This window comes from Nicotiana tomentosiformis, chromosome 11 (assembly GCF_000390325.3).
Source record: "Nicotiana tomentosiformis chromosome 11, ASM39032v3, whole genome shotgun sequence".
In the NCBI taxonomy this organism is placed as follows: domain Eukaryota; kingdom Viridiplantae; phylum Streptophyta; class Magnoliopsida; order Solanales; family Solanaceae; genus Nicotiana; species Nicotiana tomentosiformis.
In genome coordinates this window covers 59,558,093-59,583,878 of record NC_090822.1, presented here as the reverse complement: position 1 = coordinate 59,583,878, position 25,786 = coordinate 59,558,093, and the positions used below count along the sequence as shown (strand labels likewise).

The window sequence follows — 25,786 nt, the reverse complement described above, 5'->3', positions numbered from 1 at the left end:
TCGGGGCCATCCTATATGGAGGGATAGAGATCGGTTGAGTGTCAAGCAACACATCAATGCTGAACTCAATCTCCCTTTCAGGAGGAAGGCCTGGGAGTTCATCTTGGAAAATATCTGGAAATTCATTGACCACATGGATTGATTGTAGAGTAGGCAGCTTCACCTCCGCATCCCTAACGCGAACGAGATGACAAATGTAACCTTTTGAGATCATCTTCCTTGCCTTAAGATAGGAAATAAACCTACCTTTCGGCATAGCAATGTTCCCTTTCCATTCAATGACAGGTTCACCAGGAAACTGAAACCTAACCATCTTCGTACAATAATTAAAGTTTTCATAGCATGAGGCCAACCAGTCCATTCCCATTATCACATCGAAATCAACAATTTCTAACTCAAATAAATTCACCGAGGTTTGACGACTACAAATCATCACTGTGCAACCTCTATATACCCTTCTAACAATCACAGAATCTCCTATCTGAGTGGATACCGCAAGTGGTTTACTTATCGATTCCGGTTCAATGCCAAACTTATTAGCCACAAAGGGTGTGTAACATATGATAATGTAGATCCCGGATCAATCAGCGCATATATATCATAAGAAAACACAGATAATATACCTGTAACAACATCAAGAGACGACTCGAGATCCTGTCAACCTACTAGAGCATAGGTTCGATTTTGAGTACCGCTCAAACTCGACACTCCACCTCTACCTCTACCACGACCTATCGACTATTGAAAACCCCGTGCTGGAGGTCGAACTGATGAGGATGAACGAGACACAGATCCAGTCGGCTGAGCCATACAACCACTTCCTCTGCTAGGACAATCCTGCATCATATGGCCAGGATATCCGTAAGAATAGCACGCATCGGAACCTCGATGGCACAGTCCAAAGTGGGCCTTGCCGCACTGATCACAACGGGGTGTTGGGGGTCTCTTCTAACTAGTATCCCTATGATATTGTGAACCTGATGCCCGCGAACTCTGACTTGGAACAGAATAGATAGATCGATCATACCGAGGCCTCTGAAACTATGGAGGAGCACTAGCTATAGGTGGCGCCGAACTCCTCGAAGACTGGGGCCTGATACTACCTATGAAGTCATCAAAATACCATGCAAATCTCGCCCTCTTATGCTAGCCCATATCATGCTCCCTATCTGCCCTTTGCTGGCGCTTAGAGTCCTCTAGTGTCTGGGCATAATCCTGAATACGAGAAATATGCATGCCCTTCACCAAGGAGGCTGTCGTGCACTCATTTATCAGATGTGGTTCCAACCCGTTCATGAACAGGTGCACCCTATCGCTCATCGCGGCCACCATATGGGGAGCATACCTTGCCAAAGAATCAAACTGCATACTATACTCTCGCACACTTATATTACCTTGTCGAAGGTTCAATAACTTATCAGCTCTAGCTCGTCGTATCTCAACTGGCAAGTAGTGACGAAGAAAGGCCTCAGAAAATTCCTTCCACATAGCTGGAGGAGCATTCGGACCCCTGGATCTCTCCCAACTATCATACCAGAAAACTGCTAAATATTGTAACCGATAAGAAGCCAACTCTACTGCCTCAGTATCACTAGCATGCATAACCCGCAGTGTACGATGAACTTGATCAATAAAAGTCTGCGGGTCCTCCTTGGGGTCTGATCCGGTAAACACTGGAGAGTCAAGATTAATAAAATCATGAACTCTCGCACTAATCGATTTATCAGCAGCACCGATATTCTGCCTCTGAGCCTGAGCAGTTGCCAATCTAGTCAACAACTGCACCGCACTGTGCATATCGTGGTTTGTAGTTCAGGACGGAGGAACTAGAGGTGCTAGGTCCCTTCTAATATCCTCTAGGGATACGGAGTAGATGAGGTATGAGATGGCATCTCGCTTTGAGCCTCACTTTGGTCTGCCCTGGCTGGAGGCACCTGACTGGTACCCTCTCCCGCAGCTGTTTCAAGTCGTCTACTAATCACTTGCTTCCTAGTCGAAGGCATCACAGAAAGCAAACAAGGTGAATATTAGAGATGAACACTTACGACTCAACTCTACGCACGATCTAGATTCAGGAAGAAGGTAACAACCCTAGATGTCATGTAGCCTCCTGATTATAAATGTGGCTACACATCCATAATCAAGACTCTACTAGACACGGCTCATAGACAACCCCTAGGACAAACCTGGCTTTGATACCAAGTTTGTCACAACCCAAACTGGAGGGCCATGATTGGTACCCGGACCATACCGGCCGAGCACCAACGAACATTTTAACCAACGTACATTTTATCTTACCTTTCTTATTATCTATAATGGCCGACAAGATCAACATAAATAGTAGACATGAATCATGAACAACCAAAAATAATAGATAATAGCATGAACATACATAATATGGGCCGACAAAGTTGTCATGAAGCTATATATAAGGTATGAGCTGACAATATGCCATGAGAGACTATACAACAAAAATCAGTCAATAAGGTAATCCAAACTACACATGAGTCGACACCTTTCTATGAGCCTCTAAACGAACATAAGTGCTGCAACATTGCCGGAACAGGGCCCCGACATACCCATAATATCTATAACAAAAATGCATACCAAGATCACGGTAAGTCCAGAGAAGGGATCTTGCCAATAACCGCTGAACAGGGAAGCCTACTGTGGTGGGGGAGCTATGTCTACCTATCTATCAGGACCTGCAACACGATATGCAGTGTCCACAAATAAAAGGGACGTCAGTACAAATAAAGTACTTAGTATGTAAGACAGGAAGGAATAAATAAGAACAGTAATGTAAGCAGGGATAAAGAATATACAACTCCTAATATCTGAGCGCCTATGCGGGCGACTGACATGAAATGCATGATACATATATATATATATATATATATATATATATATATATATATATATATATATATATATACTTTTAAAAACATACGCCTCTGTGGGCATCATCATCATCATATCGTACTCGGCCGTAATGGGCTCGGTAAAAACGTGCCCAGCCATCATAAGGCTCGGCAGAATCATACTCGGCCACGTGGAGCTCGGTAAAATCCAACTGATCAGTGGTTTCACAATAGGTGTTGTACCCGGCCGACTATAGCGCGGCTCGGTAGAATAATATAGGTACATATATATAATGCATGCTGGACTCATTGGAATCACACTCTTAACCTTTCGGAGTGACATAAGGTCGGTAGCCTCCGTACACATTATTAGGACTAACTCTTCATCATGAATCTTATAAGAATCAGGAAGTACCAACAACATTGATAATATAAGAATAAGAGAAGCAACATTAACATCAATCATTCCATAAGAAGGGAAACATTGTAAGTACTGCTAGCTTCTAAGAGTTGAGTATCTTTGGAAGCTCGTTCATTACATTATGTACAATCGGAGTCGTGCAAAATAAGGAAAGGGATAGCCTCACATACCTTGTATATACTTCCCAACCTCCAGCTATGCAAATTTCACGACTCCTTAGTCTGCAACAAGATAAATGACACTATCGTTATCGTTTTAAGTGTCGTAACTATTATATATCGACTGCAACCTATTTTACGATGAAAAGAGCAGCACCTCCCCTATTTATATGACTTATCAAAAGTTAAAATAATCACCAAACAGACCAAACAACATCATTAATAATCATATTAAGCCTCCCAAAATAGTCCACCAACCAACAACATTACTAACAAGCCTTTCGATAGATAACTCACAAGTTCTAGCTTCAACGACTTAGACGCAACTTGGATAATCTTAAATACATGTAGAGTAAGAGGTTACTTACCTTTAGAACAACTCCAATTTGACCTTAATTCACCACGAAATATCCTTCCAATGCTGCCACAAGAATAAGGAAGCGAAACTAGCAATCAATTCGGGCTTTTCAGCACTATAATCATTTTGGAAGCCTTGAAATCACCTAAGGTTGATATTAAAAACGTGAGAGAGTATTTTACAGAATTTAAACCACTTAAAACAACCTCCCACGCAAGCTGGAACCACATAAAAATCAGCAACAACAAGAAGAACAAGAAACTTACTAGCGCCACGGGATTCCTGACCCTTGATTTGTGTTGTTTGCCCTTTGTTTGGGTCTTGGATCATGGGAGAACCTTGAGAGAGTTTTTAGGTGTCTAGGATCTGAAGAGGGTGAAAATAATGAGTTAAAACGGGGTTAAGGCATCTCATATATATCAATATATCTCAACCATCTATGTGGGTCCCATAGAGAGCTGCTTGGCGCAGTCTCTCGAAAATGTGAATATCTCTAAACTATGACTTCGTATCGACAAACGGTTTAATGTATTGGAAACTAGACACGTAGATCTTCAAGTTGGTTGGTATATCACCCCGTAATTCTGGGTAAATTGGGAGAAAATCTTAGTAACATGTGACCTAAAGTTTAAGTAAAATTATGAATGTAAGTTGCGATAACTTTTGTCGACTTTTGTTTCATAACTCGTTTGACTTCAAGACTTATGATACGGATATTATATGATTCAAATATCTTAAAACACTACCTCCTGATAATATTAAGCACCTCTAGTTTTACCCGAAAATACGGGTTACAACATCCTTGATTCGTTTAACCTCTAATACTTGTTAACCACTCTTATACACCCTTGTATCATTTCAGACCATTAGGATGAACTTATTATCATCTCAAAGATAATCTTTTCTAGGATTTACGTCAACTAACTTTTGGCATGATCTAACGTATGTGAATATGGGTTGTAACAATTGGTGTACTTACGTAGCCAAGATTGTACTCCATACCTTGAGGGAGAAGAAGCTTTATTCTAAATTCTCCAAGTGTGAGTTTTGGCTTGATTCGGTGGCGTTCTTGGGACATGTGATGTCTAGTGAGGGGATTAACATAGATCTAAAAATGATTGAGGCAGTTTAGTGTTGGCCTAGACCATCTTCAGCTACTGAGATTCGGAGTTTTCTTGGTTTGGCAGGGTATTATCTCCGCTTTGTGGAGGGTTTCTCGTCCATTGCTGCACCTTTGACGAGATTGACCCAGAAGGGTGTCCCATTCAGGTGATCTGATGAGTATGAGGAGAGCTTTCAGAAGCTCAAGACTACTTTGACCACAACTCCAGTTCTAGTTTTATCGTCAGCATCGGGTTTATATATAGTTTATTGTGATGCTTCGTGGATTGGCATCGGGTGTGTCTTGATGCAAGAGGGTAGGGTGATTTTTTATGCTTCACATTATCTGAAGCCTCATGAGAAGAACTACCCCGTTCATGATTTAGAGTTGGCATCCATTGTTCTCGCATTGAAGATTTGGAGGCACTATCTCTACGACATGTTGTGTGAGGTATTCACAGATTATCAGAGTCTACAGCACTTGTTTAAGAAAAAGGATCTTAACTTGAGGCAGCGGAGGTGGTTGGAGCTGTTAAAAGACTATGATATCACCATTTTATACCATCCCGGAAAGGCCAATATGGTGGTTGATGCCTTGAGCAGAAAGGCTGAGAGTATGGTAGCCTTGCATATATTCTAGTTGGTGAGAGACTGCTAGCATTGGATGTTTAGGCTTTTGCCAATCAGTTCGTGAGGTTAGATGTTTCGGAGCCTTGCTGGGTTCTTGCTTGCGTGGTTTTTCGATCTTCTTTGTATGAGTACATCAGAGCGCATCAGTATGACAACCCCCATTTACTTATCCATACGGACACGGTGCGACACTGTGATGCCAAGGAGGTTTCTATTAGATATGATGCGGTGTTGCGGATGCAGGGTCAGATTTGTGTGCCTAACGTGGATAGATTGCGTGAGTTAATTCTTGAGGAGGCCCACAGTTCGCGGTATTCCATTCATTCGGTTGCCGCCAAGATGTATCAAGATTTGAGGCAAATCTATTTGTCACGACCCAAATCGGAGGGCCGTGACGAGCACCCGGTGCCTTACTCAACCGAGTACCAACGTAACATATATTTCTTATCACACCATTATAGGTAAATGGGCCAGAAGGGACATCATGAGATAACTGGAAAAAAATATAAGGGAATACTAGGCATAGGATGACCCAACATGATATAGAAACTTATACATGTGACATACGGGTCTATAAGGCCGACATGATCATTTAAAAACTCAAAACATAGGACGATAAAGCCATATAAGTATCCATATTCATGACATCTGTATACAAGCCTCTAAGAGTACATAAACATCATAAAGGACGGGACAAGGCCCCGTCATACCAATCAATACATGTCCAAATCATAATAACCAAATGGGCAACTCCGGAGCAAGTCGAGTGCACCAGCATCTTCCGCTGAGATGATAACCTGTTAGGATTGTTGTCAACCTATCTATCAGGACATGCGGGCATGAAACGCAGCGTCCCCGGACAAAAGGAACGTTAGTACAAATAAAGTACCGAGTATGTAAGGCATGAAAGAAACATGGTGTAAAGAACTCAACATGTAGGTCTGAATATCTCTGTGAATCATGAAACATTTATAATGTCATGCATATGCGTGTAAATGTCATACCATGCATAGGTATATGAGTACATAACATCATCAAGCCTCTGAGAAAATCTCATTATATCATCTCGGCCTCTATGGGCAAAATCATCAACGTATACCAACTGATCAGGTGGTGGTGCGTATATAACGTCGTAACCTTTCTCCATATCCCATATACATATAATATACACGTATATAATGCCATCTGATCATGGGTCAATGTACATGTATAAATGAATGTAATGTATAATGAAGTAAGTCAGTAAGATCTTTCGGATAAACTTTATCAACTTACGTATTTTTCTAAGACCCATGAATAGATGATATAGTAATAGAACACATGGGGAATCAATAACATAGGCACTCCTAGTATTTCTATGAATAAAGCCATTTATGAAAGTTGTGCGTTTGCTCGTTTCGTTTGTATCATATGGATCATGCCAAAAGTAAAGAAGGGATAGCCTTAAAATACCTTTGTCATTTACCTAAACACACGACTTTGGTTCAGCCCGTTAGTACTTCAATCTACAACAAACAATAAGGGACCACTGTTAAGCTTACGAAAGCTAGAACTCAACACAAATGAGAGACTAGCTCATCTACTAAATTTTGGACAGAACCTCCCCTTATTCTTTTCACTTTCCTCAAATCCACAAACAAGACCATCATGTCCAAAATATCAACAAACGTATTACATCAATATCCAACCATATATCCATCACAATACATCACCAAAACAGTCCACACAATCTCATACAACAACCAAGTGCTACTTTGCGCTTTTCCATCCCTATAACTTAGCTAGAACTTTAATACACTTCAATAATTACAACCACAATATACACAGGCTATACATACTGATTTTTAAGCCACAACACCACATAAAAATGAACTCCCAATAGTCCACAAATTACAACAACTGAAAACTAATTTTCAGATTATTACTTCATCAATTCTTACTCCCACAACTTAGTTAAGGCACCAATAAGATTAAACAAAAAATGTCCATGATAATACTGTTATGTGAAATCCATATAATAATATGAAACTACTCCATATAACACCACAATAACATCAACTCAATTCCCAACCCCTACTTCACAAGTCTTTCACCAAACATCCTAGCTAGAACTTAGATAAACTCAAATATATAAAGGAGGGAGGATTTTCTTACCTATATCAGATCTTATAGGGATGAAACAATGGTAGTATATTGCCCTTGATGCCATTAACTTTCTTGACATTGGATCCTTCAAGATTGGAGATTACCCTTTAACTTGAATTAAAAGAAGAAGAAGATTATCAACAACTTCTTGAGAGATTGGAGTAGGTCAATTTGGGAGAGAATTTTGTGGTTCTCTTTATGTTTCTACTACTTGGATATTACGAGGATACATGACTTGATTCAGCTCCTAAAAGGGCCCTCTTGGATAACCTACACATGTCCATTTAGGTGGACTAATTTGGGCCTTCCCTTTTAGCAAGTAGGTGACACACCTTCTTATCACCTGCTTGGTTAATTAATAGGTCTCACATGCTGCCCTTATTCACTTAGACACGTATCTTACCCTCACTTAATAGTCACGACATGTGTTAAGTAGCTCAAGCTAGTAGGACAGAAAGTAAGTTAGTGAAGCAGGCACGTCGGGTAAGCAAGCAGCTCATTTTTATTTGTCAAAAATCTCCTTTCTCACGTTTAAGTGCATTCGTCCTCAACCTAGTCGTTTGTATGTTGAACGGAAATACGGGATGTAATGTCATTAGATCACTTTATATACTTTCAAAGAGAATCTTATTTCCGAGCTTACATCAATTGACTTACGGCGTACTTTCACGTACGAAAACATGGGGTGTGACATCATTCCCCCCTTTGAAACATTCGTCCTCGAATGTTGACTGATGCACTTATCATTCTCATAACCTATAGCTCTTGCAAATACTTTAATACTCTCTTTGCCATCTAGGCAACTGTTCTGTGAATAAATCCAAAGGTCAGGGCATTCCCCCCTTTAGGCCTCTTTCTCACCCCACAACTTGTGGTCGGAATTCTTCCAATCTCGTAACTATTGCTACCTTGTATCATGTAGTCTGTACAACTCTGTCCTTGTATGTGCCACTTATGCAACTCTTCTCTTATTTTTCATCTATCTTTTAGTCAATCTCTAGGCCTCACTTTGTGAACATATACAGAATTATGACAAGCTGTCCCTCTGGGCATCTATGGCTTTACTACATCTAAGTAGGTCATACTATACCATAACTCTTACTTCGGTTTATTGTTACTGAGGTATGCTACCAAACTCCAGGTTACTCTCATTGCTTGTCTTATATATATAAATCTAAATCTTTTAATGCTTCCTCATTACTATTCATCTTAAGAATGACTGCCTAATCTTATCTCATACTTTGTAACCTTTATCCATCCATTTTTTATTCACCTCAATGTTAATCTACAATCTACCATATATAACTTGAAACCTCTTACGTAATACATTGTCACTAGGGCTCAAGTCACGTTGAGGAACATTTGAAGTGATTTGCCTGGTCAACTTCAATAATTGTATTTCATAGCATCCAAATGTGATTCATCTTATTGGGGTATTTTAATCACGTGCAATTCATGAAATCCCTTTTCTTTAGATCATTGCTCGATCAAATATATAAATGCCATCCTCTTTTCTTTCACAATTACACCCTTATTGTACTACCAGGGCAGCATTCCATCTCTTCTAAATGTTCCTAGTCTTGGACTCCTCTGAGTTCACTCATTCTATACTGAGCTTTTTATAACTTACGGAAACCATCAGCTCTCTTAGGATATGTTCTTTGTCTTAACTTACCTCTCGCATTGGCTCCTTATGTATCAAGTATTCATTCGTACATATTTATCAATAACATCCTGGTCGGAAACCTTTATTCACCCTCCATGCTGTCGTGCTTGCATAATGTTCTGGAGTCGTAACATATCTGTGGGATTTGAATAAATGCAATCTCATCCCTTTCTCAATTTTATCGCATTCTTCCTTTACTATTCCATAGTTCCCCGAACCATATAACTCCTACTTAATACCATATCACACCATCTTTCCCCCTCTCTTCATATTTGGTATCTTTTCACATATTCACTGACTCTTACTTGCCTTGTGGTAATCCTTCTATATCAAGGATAACGAAATTTCTTACTCATGAGGGTGACACCTAGTGTAAGTGGCACACTTAGTCCCTTAAGCTTAACTCTGGTCACAGTGTTTGCTTTAGGGAAGCGTCTTCTTGAATGAACTTTAAAGGTTATTCTTTTATTATCCATTTTATTATTGCCGGAACGCTATCTCTAAAATTCTCACGGTGCCGACTATTATAAAATCCTTCGAAAATGTCAGATAACGCGTTAATCCATCCACTATTTTGGGTTACTCTAACCCCACCTGGATCCTGTCCCTCTCTTAAACTATATATGTTGGCTCCCATGGAGCATAATTGAGATGGGTGTGCCAATTGTACATACCTCTATTACAATTGAAGGTAACTCAAAATGCTTATATTTCTCTGCCTGGATTGTAAATACTGATAATCTTCACTAATTGGGCACCTCGTACCCTTCTTCACCTTGCTTCTTTTACTTGTTGAAACTTGTATCCTCCACTATATCCTTCTTCATTTCTCTGCTAATAGTGTTACATCCCATGTTTTCGTACGTAAAAGTACATCGTAAGTCAATTGATGTAAGCCCGGAAATGAGATTCTCTTTGAAAGTATATAAAGTGATCTAATGACATTACATCCCGTATTTTCGTTAAACATACAAACGACTAGGTTGAGGATTAATGCATTTAAACGTGAGAAATGGGATTTTGGACAAATAACAATGAGCTGCTTGCTTACCCGACGTGCGTGCTTCACCAACTTACTTTTCGTCCTACTAGCTTGAGCTACTTAACACATGTCGTGACTATTAAGTGAGGGTAAGATACGTGTCTAAGTGAATAAGGTAGGTATGTGACACCTATTAATTAACCAAGAAGGTGACAAATAGGTGTGTCACATACTTGCTAAAAGGGAAGGCCCAAATTAGTCCACCTAAATGGACATGTGTAGGTTATCCAAGAGGTCCCTTTTAGGGGCTGAATCAAGTCATGTATCCTCATAATATCCAAGTAGTAGAAACATAAAGAGAGCCACGAAATTCTCTCCCAAATTGACCTACTCCAATCTCTCAAGAAGTTGTTGATAATCTTTTTCTTCTTTCAATTCAAGTTAAAGGGTAATCTCCAATCTTGAAGGATCCAATGTGAAGCAAGTTAATGGCCATCAAGGGCAATATACTACCATTGTTTCATCCCTATATGATCTGATATAGGTAAGAAAATCCTCCCTCCTTCATATATTTGAGTTTATCTAAGTTCTGGCTACGATGTTTGGTGAAAGACTTGTGAAGTAGGGGCTGGGAATTGAGTTGAAGTTATTGTGGTGTTATGGACTTTTTGGAGTAGTTTCATATTATTATATGGCTGTCACGTAAGAGTATTATCTTGGACATATTGTGTTTAATCTTATTAGTACCTTAACTAAGTTGTGGGAGTAAGAATTGATGAAGTAATAATCTGAAAATTAATTTTCAGTTGTTGTAATTTGTGGACTGTCGGGAGTTTGTTTTTATGTGGTATTGTGGCTTACAAATCAGTATGTATAACCTAAGTATATTGTGGTTGTCATTATTGAAGTGTATTCAAGTTCTAGCTAAGTTATAGGGATGGAAAAGCGCAAAGTAGCACTTGGTTGTTTTATGAGATTGTGTGGACTATTTTGGTGATGTATTACAATGGATATAAAGTTGGATATTGATGTATTATGTTTGTTGATATTTTGGACATGATGGTCTTGTTTGTAGAATTTGGGGAAAGTGAAAAGAATAAGGGGAGGTGCTGTCCAAAATTTAGTAGATGAGCTAGTCGCTCATTTGTGTTGAGTTCTAGCTTTCGTAAGCTTAACAATGGTCCCTTATTATTTGTTGTAGATTGAAGCACTAACGGGCTGAACCGGCGTCGTGTGTTTAGGTAAATGACAAAGGTATGTTAAGGCTATCCCTTATTTACTTTTGGCGTGATCCATAAGATACAAACGAAATGAGCAAACACACAACTTTCATAAATGGCTCTATTCATAGAAGTACTAGGAGTGCCTATGTTCTTGATTCCCCATGTGTTCTATTCTTATATCATCTGTTCACGGATCTCAGAAAAATACGTAAGTTGATAAAGTTTATTCAAGATATCTTACTGACATACTTCATTATACATTGCATTCATTTATACATGTACATTTACCCATAACCAGATGGCGTTATATACGTGTATATTATATGTATATGGGATATGGAGAAAGGTTACGTCGTTATATACGCACCACCACCTGATCAACTGGTATACGTTGATGATTTTGGCCACAAAGGCCGAAATGATATGATGGGATGCCCTCAGAGGCTTGATGATATTATGTACTCATATACCTATGCATGGTATGACATTTACACGCATATGCATGACATTATAAATGTTTCACGGATCACAGAGATATTCAGACTTACATATTGGGTTCTTTACACCATATTTCTTTCATGCCTTACATATTTGGTACTTTATTTGTACTTACATCCCTTTTGCTTGGGGATGCTGTATTTCATGTTCGCAGGTCCCGATAGATAGGTTGGCAGCACTCGTAGTAGGTTATCAGCTCAGCGGAAGATGTTGGTGCACTCCACTTGCTCCGGAGTTGCCCATTTGGTCAGTATGATTTGGACATGTATTGATTGGTATGGCGGGGCCCTGTCCCGACCTTTATGATTTTATGTAATCTTATAGGCTTGTAGATAGATGTCATGTATATGGATACTTATATGGCTTTATCGGCCTATGCTTTGAGTGTACAAATGATCATGTCGGCCTTATAGGCTCGCATGTCACGTGTATAAGTTTCTATATCATGTTGGGTCATCCTATGCCTAGTATTCACTTATGTTTTATTCCAGTTATCTCATGATGGCCCTTTTGGCCCATTTACCTTTAATTGTGTGATAATAAAGATATGTTACATTGGTACTCGGTTGAGTAAGGCATCGGGTGCCCGTCGCGGCCCTCCGATTTGGGTCGTGATAAAAGTGGTATCAGAGCAGTTCTGTCCTAGGGAGTCTACATGCCGTGTCTAGAAGAGTCTTGTTTATGGGTGTGTTGTGCACCACACTTATAAGCAGGAGGCTACAGGGCATTTAGGATTGTCACTCTTTCTTCTTACTCTAGATCGTGTGGTAGAGCTCAATTGTAAGAATTCAAACTCCTAAATTCTATTTTATTTGTAATAGAACGATACCTACATCTAGAAAGACAGGTGGTAAGAGACTGATTGTGGCTGTGGAAGAGTTAGTTAGAGGAACTCGATTTTGCATCAAGCTTATGATGATTAGATGTGAAGTCTTTAGTAGATCATGTGTGTACTAAGACGTATTAACTTCTTGATAAGGAGCCCTAAGGCATGAATATCTATCCACCCATATGGTTTAAAGCAACGAGAGAATCAGAAGGTTTGGCTCAGTGTTTGAACTGTCAGTAAGTGAAGTACGAGCACTAGAGTCCGAGCAGTTTGCTTTAGAGACTTAAGATTCTCGAGTGGATGTTGGAGCGTATTACCATGGATTTCGTTGTTGGGCTCCCACAGACTCTGAAGAAATTCGACGCAGTGTGGGTTATTGTGTATAGACTGGCCAAGTATGCACATTTCATTCCGGTTGTGACTACTTATTCTTCAGAGTAGCTGACTCAGATCTATATCCATGATATTGTTCATCTTCACGGTGTGCCGGTGTCTATTATTTCTGATTGAGGTACATAGTTCACATCACAGTTTTGGAGAGCATCACAGTGAGAGTTAGGTACGCGGGTTAAGTTGACTACAACATTTCACCCCTAGACATATGGGCAGTCCAAGCACACTATTCAGATTCTGGAGGATATACTACACGCCTGTGTTATTGATTTTGGGGTTCATGGGATCAGTTCTTACAGCTTGAAGAGTATGCCTACAACAACAGCTACGAATCACGTATCTAGATGGCTCCTTGTGAGGCCTTATATGGGAGGTGGCATCATTCGCTAGTTGGTTGGTTTGAACCAGGAGAGGCTAGGCTATTGGGCACTGATTTGATTCGGGATTCCTTGGAGAAAGTCAAGTTAATTCAGGATAGGCTTTGTACAACACAATCTAGGCAGAAGAGTTATGCTGATGGGAAGGTTCATGATGTTGCATATATGGTGGATGAAAAGGTTCTACTCAGAGTTTCACCCATGAAGGGTGTGATTATATTCGGGAACAAGGGCATGTTAATCCCTCGGTATATTAGTCCCTTTTAGGTGATTGAAAGAGTTGGAGAGGTGGCCTACAAACTTGCATTGACACATAGTCTATCGGGTGTTCACCAAGTGTTTCATGTTTCTATGCTTCGATGTATTATGGTGATCTGTCACACATTTTGGACTTCAACACAGTTCAGTTAGATGGGGATTTGACTTATGATGTGGAGTCGGTGGCTATTTTGGATCGGCAGGTTCGGAAGTTGAGGATCAAAGAATATAGTATTAGTGAAGGTCCAACAGAGAGGTCATCCAGTCGAGGAGGCTACTTGGGAGACCGAGCGGGAGATATAGAGCAAAAATCCACACCTATTTGAGACTCCAAGTATGATTCTAGACCCGTTCGAGGACGAACGTTTGTATAAAAGGGGGAGAATATAACGATACGGCCAGTCGTTTTGTGTATTATAGCCATGTTCCCTTATTTATCACTTCCTCTATGTTCATTTGTAGTTATGTGACTTGTCGGGGTGGTTAAATTAGTTTCGGGAAGGTTTCGGAGTGAATTGGGACACTTAGTCTCAAGGTTGGAAGCTTAAGTTGAAAGAATTGACCAGAGTTTGACTTTTGTGTATCGGAATGGGTGTTCGAAATTTGTGAGTTTGACCAAGTTCCGGTGTGCAAGCCTTGGGTTGACTTTTTGAGTTGATTTTTTGATTTTGACATAGATCGAAACTTATTGTTTGAAGTTATTTCCTATAGCATTGTTTGTTGATATTAAGTTGTGTATGATTATATTCGAGTCATTCGGAGGCCGATACGCATGGAAAGGGCTTGTTGGAGTATTGATTTGTGTATTTTGAGGTAAGTAACATTTCTGAACTTGGAATTGAGGGTAATTATCACTCGATAACATGTAATTCGTGTTGTGTTGGAGTGACACACATGCTAGGTGACAGCATGTGGGCATGCACCGTAATAATCATAATCCGGGTTTTCTTTTGTAATATGTTGCTATCAAGTCTTGTTTGTCACGCCCCAACCCTAGGGGTTGTGGCTAGCACCTGGTGCCTTACTGGCACAGGCGAACCACTATGTAACTCATGATCGTTCGACCAAAACTAGAACACGCATAGGTCAAGTTGGCTAAACCCATTCTTTCTGTAACTATCATGGGCCAACATGGCCATAACTCGTAATGTATAACTATAAATGGGAAACGTTGTATCAATGAACCATTTTTCTTAAAACATGAATACATACGGGCCGTCAAGGCCTCTGACATACTGTATAAAATGAATCTCTGTCTACAAAGCCTCTAAGATTATTTGACATCAAAACACGGTCGGGATAGAGACCCGGCCTACCCATAAGTCTATAGCAAAACTCTGACACGATGACTTATAGACTCGGCTGCACTCCGAATGAAGTGGAATCTTACCGATCCTTCGATGAATGCTAACCTCGTCTGCTATGAGGGCTCTTCAAACTGATTATCTATACTTGCAGGTATGAATGTAGCGTCCACAATAAAAGGACGTCAGTACAAATAATATACTGAGTATGTAAGGCATGTAAATCAATGTATAAAGGACATGAAAGAAACATGGAATAAAGGACTCAACCTGTAAGTCTGGATAGCTCTGTAAATCATGAAATATTTATAGTGTCATGCATATGCGTATAAATGTAATATCATGCATAGGCATATGTGTACATAACATCATCAAACCTCTGAGGGCATCCCATCATATCATCTCGACCACTGTAGGCAAAATCATCAACGTATACCAGCTGATCAGGTGGTGGTGCGTATATAATGTTGTAACCTTTCTGCATATCCCATATACATATAATATACGCGTATATAACGCCATCTAGTCATGGGTCAATGTACATGTATAAATGAATGCAATGCATAATGAAGCAAGTCAATAAGATCTCTCGGAATGTCATAAGATTAATATGCCGTCGGATAAACTGTATCAACTTACGTATTTTCTGAGACCCGTAAACAGAAGATATAATAATAAGACACATGGGGAATCAAGAACATAGACACCCCTAGTATTTCTAAGAATAGAGTCATTTATGAAAGTTGTGCGTTTGATCGTTTCGTTTGTATCATATGGATCATGCCAAAAAGAAAGAAGGGATAACCTTAACATACCTTAAATCCGTCTTTGGATGACTTCGCGTTGCTGCTACAAATGGAAAGCGAATGCTACTGCTATGTTGTTAAGGAAACAAGGAAACAGTGTTGCTACTATATCTCAAATCATAAAATATTGAGTTGAATAGAAGAAGATCAAATTAAGAGGTGATGCCTCCATAAACTCATGTTTCCACTACCTAATACTAAGTACTGCATATGCATTCCTTAAGCCCTCCATCTCCTAAAATGAAATAAGATACATATGTGTATATATAACACTTCCTTCTCCTTACACGTGGGATCCTCCCCCATCCATTCTTCCCTTAGTTGATGACACATGGTCATCTAATAAAATATACAATAACATATATAAGATGATAACCCCCTTTATATGCACCCATGTAAAGATAAGAGTTCATATTATGCTAAGACCAAAAACACGTGGAAGTAAGGTATACATAGTAGTAATTACTATACCACCAACTTAGTCCAAGTGTCTACTCATAGATCCTATAAAGGAAAAATGAGCCCCCCCTTATCCTCATGATTCCAAGTGGATTCATAAAAGTGACATTTATCCACTTATAACTAGTTCCATATTCCATAACTTTATACCAACATGATAATTTGTACTAGTCACTTGATGCTCCTTGATATGTAGCCACGTGGACATCCTTGTCACCTTGTACTTGTCCACAGATCCTTATCCTAAAGTACTACTATTTAAATAATAAATCATTGTACCATACAAAATTAATACATACACTAGAGACCTCCTTTCCATTCTACACGTGTAATCCTCTAGGTGCACACCTAATGACTCATCATCAAACTTTGCACGTGTAAACCATGCATTTTAAATGCTATGACTCATATATGCACACTTAGTGCCACCCTTGGCCAAATTAATGCCATGTGGCAGCCCATTAAAGTTCCTCTTTACATGTGTATATATAGTACACCTAATGAAGCACTTAACTCCTAAGAGGCCACCTACTAACTTAAAATGCTTAGTCATTCTAGCTACTACACGTGGATTGATGTCCACAATAATATTTACCTACTAATTAATCTATTAATCTTTCACTAAAATCCAATATAGAAAAGTACGGAATGTAACATCCTTCCCCCCTTTAGAGACATTCGTCCTCGAATGTTAACCCTTAGAGATTTATAAAATTTTTACTAGAGTCTACTCTGTAAACTGAACTAAAAGCCAACCTTTATCTGAAGTTTGGACTATTCACAACCTTCTGCACTTGAGTATCTCGTATCTTCTTCATATTCACCTTACTTATCTTTCAATCTCGCATCATATCTTTTGTTCCTTAAAGCTCTACTATGATACCTACATCTCTGGTTGATACAAAATCCGGCAGAAGCTTCATACTGAATTCATATGACTCAGCTCTATGGCACGATGTGGAAACAAAATAAGGGTAATATTTCCTAAATGCCCTATAGCCTCTCAATTATAAGTGTGGCGCGCAACACACCCATAAGTGAGAATCTACTAGGCACGGCTTTGTAGACTCCGTAGGATAAGACCTGCTCTGATACCATCTATCACGCCCCAAACCTAGGGGGCGTGGCTGGCACCCGGTGCCTTACTAGCACGGGCAAACCATTCTGTAAGTCATGATCGTTCGACCAAAACTAAAACATGCATAGGTCGAGTTGGCTAAACCCATTCTTTCTATAACCATCATGGGCCAACATGGCCACAACTCGTAATGTATAACTATAAGTGGAAAATGTTTTATCAATGAACCATTTTTCTTAAAACATGAATACATACGGGCCGTCAAGGCCTCTGACATACGGTATAAAATGAACCTCCGTCAATAAAGCCTCTAAGATTATTCGACATTAAAACATTATCGGGACAGAAACCCGTCCTACCCATAAGTCTATAGCAAAACTCTTACACAATGACGTATAGACCCGGCTGCACTCCGAATGAAGTGGAGTATTATCGATCCTTCATTGAATGCTAACCTTGTCTACTATGAGGGCTTGTCAAACTGATTATCTATACCTGCAGGCATGAATGCAGCGTCCACAACAAAAGGACGTCAGTACGAATAATGTACCGAGTATGTAAGGCATGTAAATCCGTGTATAAAGGACATAAAAGAAACATGGAATAAAGGACTCAACCTGTAAGTCTGGATAGCTCTGTAAATCATGAAATATTTATAGTTTCATGCATATGCATATAAATGTAATATCATGCATAGGTATATATGTACATAACATCATCAAGCCTCTGAGGGCATCCCATCATATCATCTCGGCCACTGTGGGCAAAATCATCAATATATACAAGCTGATCGGGTGGTGGTGCGTATATAACGCCGTAACCTTTCCTCATATCCCATATACATATAATATACGTGTATATAATACCATCTGGTCATGGGTCAATGTACATGTATAAATGAATGCAATGCATAATGAAGTAAGTCAATAAGATCTCTCGGAATGTCATAAGATCAATATGCCATCGGATAAACTTTATCAACTTACGTATTTTCTGAGACCCGTGAACAGAAGATATAATAATAAGACACATGGGGAATCAAGAACATAGACACCCCTAGTATTTCTAAGAATAGAGTCATTTATGAAAGTTGCGCATTTGATCGTTTCGTTTGTATCATATGGATCATGCCAAAAAGAAAGAAGGGATAACCTTAACATACCTTAAATCCGTCTTTGGATGACTTCGCGTTGCTACTACAAATGGAAAGCGAATGCTACTGCTATGTTGTTAAGGAAATAGTGTTGCTACTATATCTCAAATCATAAAATATTGAATTGAATAGAAGAAGATCAAATTAAGAGGTGATGCCTCCATAAACTCATGTTTCCACTACCTAACACTAAGTACTGCATATGCATTCCTTAAGCCCTCCATCTCCTAAAATGAAATAAGATTCATATGTGTATATATAACACTTCCTTCTCCTTACACGTGGGATCCTCCCCTATCCATTCTTCCCTTAATTGATGACACATTGTTACACCCTATATTTTCGTACGTTAAAGTTTTGTCGTAAGTTAATCGACGTAAGTTTGGGAATGAGATTATTTTGAGATTATAAGCCTTATGCTATTTCAAACAAGTGATGAGCAAATTCGTGAAGGTGGGAGGGTAAGCAAATCGAAAAAAATGAATTTTCGTCAATGTTTGTCATGTTGGGATAAAATAATAGCTGTTACATCTCGCATTTTCGTACGTTAAAGTTTCATCTTCAGTTAATCGACGTAGATTCGGGGATGAGATTATCTTGAGGTTAACGTATTTATGCTATTTATAACAAGCGATAAGTAAGTGCCATGAAGGATAAAGAGTACATGAATTAAAGAAATAAGTTTCATTGAAGGTTGTCGATTTGGGATCAAATACGGTCCGAGCTATAATACCTGATATTTATGGACTAGTACCATACGAGGTACCATATGACCGTGATAGTATGATGTATAAAGTATATTAAAAATGAATAGTATTTTAAGTAATTTAAGATAATTCTTAATTATGCTGATAATTGGTTAATTATCGGGTAACGGGACATTACCTAATTAATTAATAAATTATGAGATAAGACCAACCCCCTCCCCTCCAAAAAAACGTGGCAGCTAGTTGCATTCTAAAGAAATGACTCTTAGTCATTTCTTATTAGGTGGCATAATGTGTTAGTTACACATTCACTCCATTCTAATATTTTCCATACTAAAGACTATACAATCAGAATGTTAGTCATTCTTACAATTAGAATGTTAATCATTCTTACAACCAGAACGTTAGCCATTTTTACAAGCTTTCAACAAAACGTCTTTCAACCAAAATCCAACAAGAATTATTAGAAGCTTAAAAACGTAAAATATTTACGGTTCTAAAGGAGTACGGTGCATCCTTTTCCAAGAATATCATACGGATTTTTTCCTACTTCAGGTATGTTAAGGCTATCTCTTATTTCTTTTTGCACAATCCATACGACACAAACGAAACGAGAAAATGCATAATTTCCATACATGACTCTATTCATAGAAATATTAGAGATGCTTATGTTCTTGATTCCCCACGTGTCACATTATTTTATCATCTTTTCATTGGTCTAAAAAATACGTAAGTTGGTAAAGTTTATTTCATGATATTAATCAGAGATATAATGGTCTTATGACGTACTGAGAGATTTTATTAACGTATTTCATATGCATTTCATGCATTTGTACATGTACATTGACCCATGACTAGATGGTATTTTATACGCGTATATATATATATATATATATATATATATATGTGTGTGTGTGTGTGTGTGTGTGTGTATGGGATATGTGAAAGGTTATGGCGTTATATACGCACCACCACCTGATCAGCTGGTATACGTTGATGATTTTGTCCACAGTGGCCGAGATGATATGATGGGATGCCCTCAGTGGCCGATGATGTTATGAAACATGTACCTATGCACGATATGACATTCATACGCATATGCATGACACTATAATTATTTCATGATTTACAGAGTTATCCAGACTTACAGGTTGAGTCATTTACTCTATATTTCTTCCATGTCTGTTATGTACTTATTTATGTGCCTTACATACTCGGTACATTATTCGTACTGACGTCCCTTTTGCCTGGGGACGTTGCGTTTCATGCCCGCAGGTTCCGGTAGACAGGTTGAGAGTCCTTCAAGTAGGCCATCAGATCAGCGAAAGATGTTGGTGCGCTCTATTTGCTCCGGAGTTGCTTGTTTGGTCACCGATGGGCCGCGACGGGCACCCGGTGCCTTACTCAACCGAGTACCAGCATAACATATCTTTTCATGTCATACTATCTTAGATAATGGATGCAGAAAGCTGTTGTGAGATAAGTAGAATACAACATGTGATACCAACTTATACATAAGACATGCGGGCCTATAAGACCAAAATAACCACTCGTATACTGAACATAGGCCGACAAGGCCATAAAATCTTTTACGCACATGACATCTGTCTACAAGCCTCTAAGAATACATAATATTCACAAAGGTTGGGACAGAGTCCCGCCATACCAAACAATACACATCTAAATCATACTAACCAAACAAGCAACTCCGAAGCGAATGGAGCGCACCAACATCTTCCGCTGAGCTGATAGTCTACTTGGCGGGCTCTTGACCTGTCTATCGAGACCTGCGGGCATGAAACACAGCGTCCCCAAGTAAAAGGGACGTCAGTACAAATAATGTACCGAGTATGTAAGAAATTAAAATCAGTAACTAATAGACATGAGAGAAACATGGAGTAAAAGACTCGACATGTAACTCTAAATAACTCTGTAAATCATGAAATACTCATAGTGTCATGCATATGCATATGAATGTCATGTCGTGCGTAGGTACATGTGTTCATAATATCATTAAGCCTCTGAGGGCATCCCATCATATCATCTCGACCACTGTGGGTAATATCATCAACGTATACTAGCTGATCAGGTGGTGGTGCGTATATAACGCCGTAACCTTTTTTCATATCCTATATACATATAATATACATATATACGCGTATATAACGTCATCTGGTCATGGGTCAATGTACATGTATAAATGCATGAAATGCATAAGAAATACGTTAATAAGATTTCTCGGAATGTCATAAAAGTCAATATGCCTTTCAGATAAACTTTATCAAATAAGTATTTTTTTGAGACTCATGAACAGACGATAGAACAATGAGACATATGGGAATTCAAGAACATAGGCATCTCTAATACTTCTATGAATAGAGTCATTTATGGGAATTGTGCATTTGCTCATTTCGTTTGTGTCGTATAGATCATGCTAAAAGAAAGAAGGGATAGCCTTAACATACCTGAACCGATTCTCTTGACAATCCCTTTAACACATGTTGATTGCGACGACACGTAACGGCGGATCGAAGTAGGGAAAAATCCGTATGATGTTCTTTCAAGATATACTCACGTAACTTTCTAATAGAAAGAGTACTATATTATAATGTACTGCCTTACTATATTATACATATTTGATATGGGGATTTTTGCCTATGAAATTTGGTATGTTTCCTATTAATGGCCACTGGAATGGTGCTGGTGGAAGATTTTGGATTTTAAAGAATGTAGAGTTGACTTGATTTAGTATTATATAGATTAAAGATGGGATGAAAAAGATGAGTAAAGAGGATAGATTGAAAGATGAGAAATCCATGGTTTTTCCTTCAAATGAAAAGTTTTTTGTGTAAAATTTGGTTGAATACCTCCTGAACGTTTTCTAACACTTGTATATAAGATCTCTCTTTGAATTAGAGGGGTTTTATGCATTAAATGGAGTGGGGCCCACATAGTAATGACTAAGCCTTAATCTTACTCAATTGTGACACCTTTCAATTATAAGGTAAGAGTCACTAAATGAAAGAAAGGGGTTGCCACATTTTGGCTTGTTAGGCCTTAGCCCAATATCTTAATTAATTATCAATAAATCCTTAATTAACTAGTTAATCTCCCGCTAATCAATAATTAACCAATTGCCTGCATAATTAAGAATTATCCCAACTTACTTAAAATACTACTCACTTTTAACGCACTTTATATATACCCTACTATCGTGGTCATGTGGTACCTTATATGGCATTAGTCCATAAATACCGGGTATTTTAGCACGGGCCATATTTTATCCAAAAATGTCAAACTTCGACAAAATTTATTTTCTTCGATTTGCTTACCCTTTCACCTTCACGAATTTACTCATCACTTGTTTGAAATAGCATAATGCTTATAATCTCCAAAATAATTTCATTCCCGAACCTACGTCGATTAACTTAAGATGAAACTTTAACATATGAAAATGCGGGATGTAACATCTCATTTTCCGAGCTTCCATAAATTTACTTATGGCATGCTTCCATGTACGAAAATATGGGGTGTAACATCATTCCCCCCTTTGGAACATTCGTCCTCGAATGTTGACTGATGCACTTATCATTTTCATGACTTATATCTTTCGAATATTTTAGTACTCTCCTTGCCATCTAGGAAACTATTCTGTGAATAATTCCAAAGGTCAGGACATTCCCCCCTTTAGGCCTCTTTCTCACACCACAACTTGTGGTCAGTATGATTAGGAAATGTACTGATTAGTATGGCGGGGTCCTATCCTAACCTTTATGACATTTATGTACTCTTAGAGGCTTGTAGACATATATCGTGTACGTGAAAGATCGTACGGCCTTGTCGGCCTATGTTTTGAGTTTATAAATCTTCATGTTGGCCTATTAGGCCCGTATGTCACATGTATATGATGATGTAATAAGAAAGATATATTACGTTGGTATTCGGTTGAGTAAGGTACCGGGTGCCCGTCACGGCCCATCGGTTTGGGCCGTGACAAAAGTGTAACTAAGGGATTTTATAGGTGAGTACGAACTTCAAGAATTCCATTGGGTATATGATGTAATAAGCTCGCAGCTTTACTAGAGCTAGAAGGTATCCCTAGGTACTATAACAAAAGATTTGCTAAGAAAATAAGGAAGAAGGCTCCAACCTAAGCTCAGTAACCTAAAAAGGGAATGGTCTTATACAAGAGTCTCACAACGACATTGTACGCACTCTATCAGAAGGTGGCGTATAAGTGTTACAGAAATAAAAGAGGATGCCACTGGAAACAGTCAAAATTTAAGTTCAAAAGCAACCCTACAAGCACAAGGATGTGGAGATAACTAACTACGGATAATTATAGGCGAGAAAGGATTCAAGATCATATGGGTTGTATGGAATTCCAATATGTGTGGACACTAAGATAAACCAAGTATTCATGCAAAAAGTGGAAGAAAGACCAGGAAAGGTAATAGCTTATGTTTAAAGAAAGCTGAGAAGGAATGAAAGGACTTATTCGATCAATGATCCAGAGTTGGTTACGTTATGAACGCACTTAAGCATTCAGAGTATTTTTCATGCAGCATATATGTCGACAATCATACAGCCGTAGAAGATTCTGGTTTAAGTTAAATGAAAGAATTGAGCCCAGGTCATAGACAAAGGATTGAGTTGTTAAAAGATTGTATCATGGATATTCCATAGTGCCCACGAAAGGCTAAAAGTATAATAACTAGCACCATGAGCCGCATATCGGAAGATAGCTTAAGCCTACATAAAGATTGATCAGAGGAAAGAGGAAACTAAAGGATTACATCACCCAAGTACATCAAGAGTTTGATTATTGGACCCAGGAAATTATGGACATCGTGATTAAGAACATTGCAGAATCACTCTTAATATCAGAGGTGCAAGAGAGATAGTACAACAACCATATTCTATAACGGCCCTACGATAAAGCCGGTTAGAAAAGTACCAACCTCATAAGAAGTCAGTATGAAGCTCTCATCGGATTATGTATACACCATAGGTGAAAGTATTATAATAAAGCCATGAATTATACCTGTGTGAATTATACCTATGTGAAAGGAATATCATGAAAGAGATACAAGACGTGATGCAAGATTTTAAGGTAAGTAAGGTAAAGGTGAACAACATACGCGATACTCAAATGTAGGAGGTTGTGAATAGTCCATACTTGGGATAGAAGGATAAAAGCGCGGGGATTCAGTATCCAAGAATGATAGCGGCATCGTCAGTGGCATGTTTTCCAGCCTATGGTTTCCAGGTATCGAGGAGGCTAATTAAGAAAGTAAAGAAGAGTTAGAGACAATGTGATGTCGCGCTTGATGTTCCAGAATGACACAAGGAAATCTATGATGCAAGCAAGTTGAAGGAAGGTTGCGAGTAGTATAAATAGATATACGTAGGACGCAAGCTAAAGTATGGTAAATCAACAAGGTTTTAGAAAGACAGGAATAAGGACAAGAAAGGGCAAATGAGGAGGTGACAAGAAACAGGTAAGTTCTCGGGATTAAGCCCGTGAAAACAAAAGAGCTAATGATCTCTCTAAATTATAGCAAGTTCTTTATAGCCTGAATAAACTCAAGGGACTCAAAGACTAATAGCATTTGAAAGAGATGGAATGCTTCCCTGATAGTATAATGAGGGTGTAATTGTGATGGATAGAGGATAACGTTTAAGCCTTCGAGTGAGTAAAGATTTGAAGAGGATTTCATGGATTGTACGGGATTAAAATACCCACGTAAGTGAATTACATTGGGATGCTATAAAATACAGTCATTGAAGTACAGTATCACCCCTAAGTGGATCAGGAAAATCACTTCAAATATTCCTCGATGCAACGTAAGCCCTAGTGGCAAGGTATGACGTAAGAAGTTTCAAGTTATCAGTGGTATATTGTAAATTAATATTGAGGTGAATTAACAATGGATGGACAAAAGTCACAAAGTATGAGATGAGATTAGGCCACCATTCTTAAGTTGAACAATAATGAGGAAGCATTAAATGACATAGATTTATACATATGGGATAAGCAACAAAAATAACCTAGAGTTCGGTAGCAGCCCTCAGTAACGATAAATCAAGGTAAGGGTTATGGAATAGTATGACCTACCTAGGTGCAGTAAAGTCATACGGATGGATAAACGAAATAAGGTATAGCAATATTCGTGAGTTCAACAAAGTATCGAACGAAGAATTTTGGTGTACCCATAGATGCCCAGAGGGACATCTTATCAAGCTCTGTATATGTTTACGAAGTGAAGCCTAGAGATTAGGTAAAAGCTGGAGAGAACAAAAAAAAGAGTCGCATAGGCGTACTTACAAGGAAAAAGTCGTACAAGCTGCATGACAGAAGGTAGCAAGAGTTACGAGA

At 38.7% G+C, this 25,786-nt stretch overlaps 1 protein-coding gene and 2 long non-coding RNA genes across 3 annotated transcripts; 1 reads left to right on the top strand and 2 right to left on the bottom strand.

Moving 5' to 3' along the window:
- Positions 1–1,146: 1,146 nt before the first annotated feature.
- On the bottom strand, positions 1,147–1,797 carry LOC138901524 (uncharacterized). The gene has a single exon (XM_070189297.1). It carries the CDS (start codon positions 1,795–1,797, stop codon positions 1,147–1,149), a length of 651 nt encoding a protein of 216 aa, XP_070045398.1.
- Positions 1,798–6,153: 4,356 nt separating this feature from the next.
- Positions 6,154–7,868, bottom strand: LOC117280393 (uncharacterized). The gene is made up of 2 exons (XR_011412353.1): positions 7,684–7,868; positions 6,154–7,034 (listed from the first exon to the last, which is right to left on the bottom strand). It is a non-coding gene; the product is annotated as an uncharacterized lncRNA (long non-coding RNA).
- A 2,811-nt stretch (positions 7,869–10,679) lies between these two features.
- Positions 10,680–12,509, top strand: LOC108947780 (uncharacterized). Its single transcript, XR_001972330.3, has 3 exons — positions 10,680–10,866; positions 11,524–11,576; positions 12,198–12,509. It is a non-coding gene; the product is annotated as an uncharacterized lncRNA (long non-coding RNA).
- The last annotated feature ends 13,277 nt before the right edge of the window (positions 12,510–25,786 follow it).

Coding starts and splice junctions, on each gene's coding strand:
- LOC138901524 (XM_070189297.1), bottom strand. CDS start 1,797: ATGCACAGTGCGGTGCAGTTGTTGACTAGATTGGCAACTGCTCAGGCT.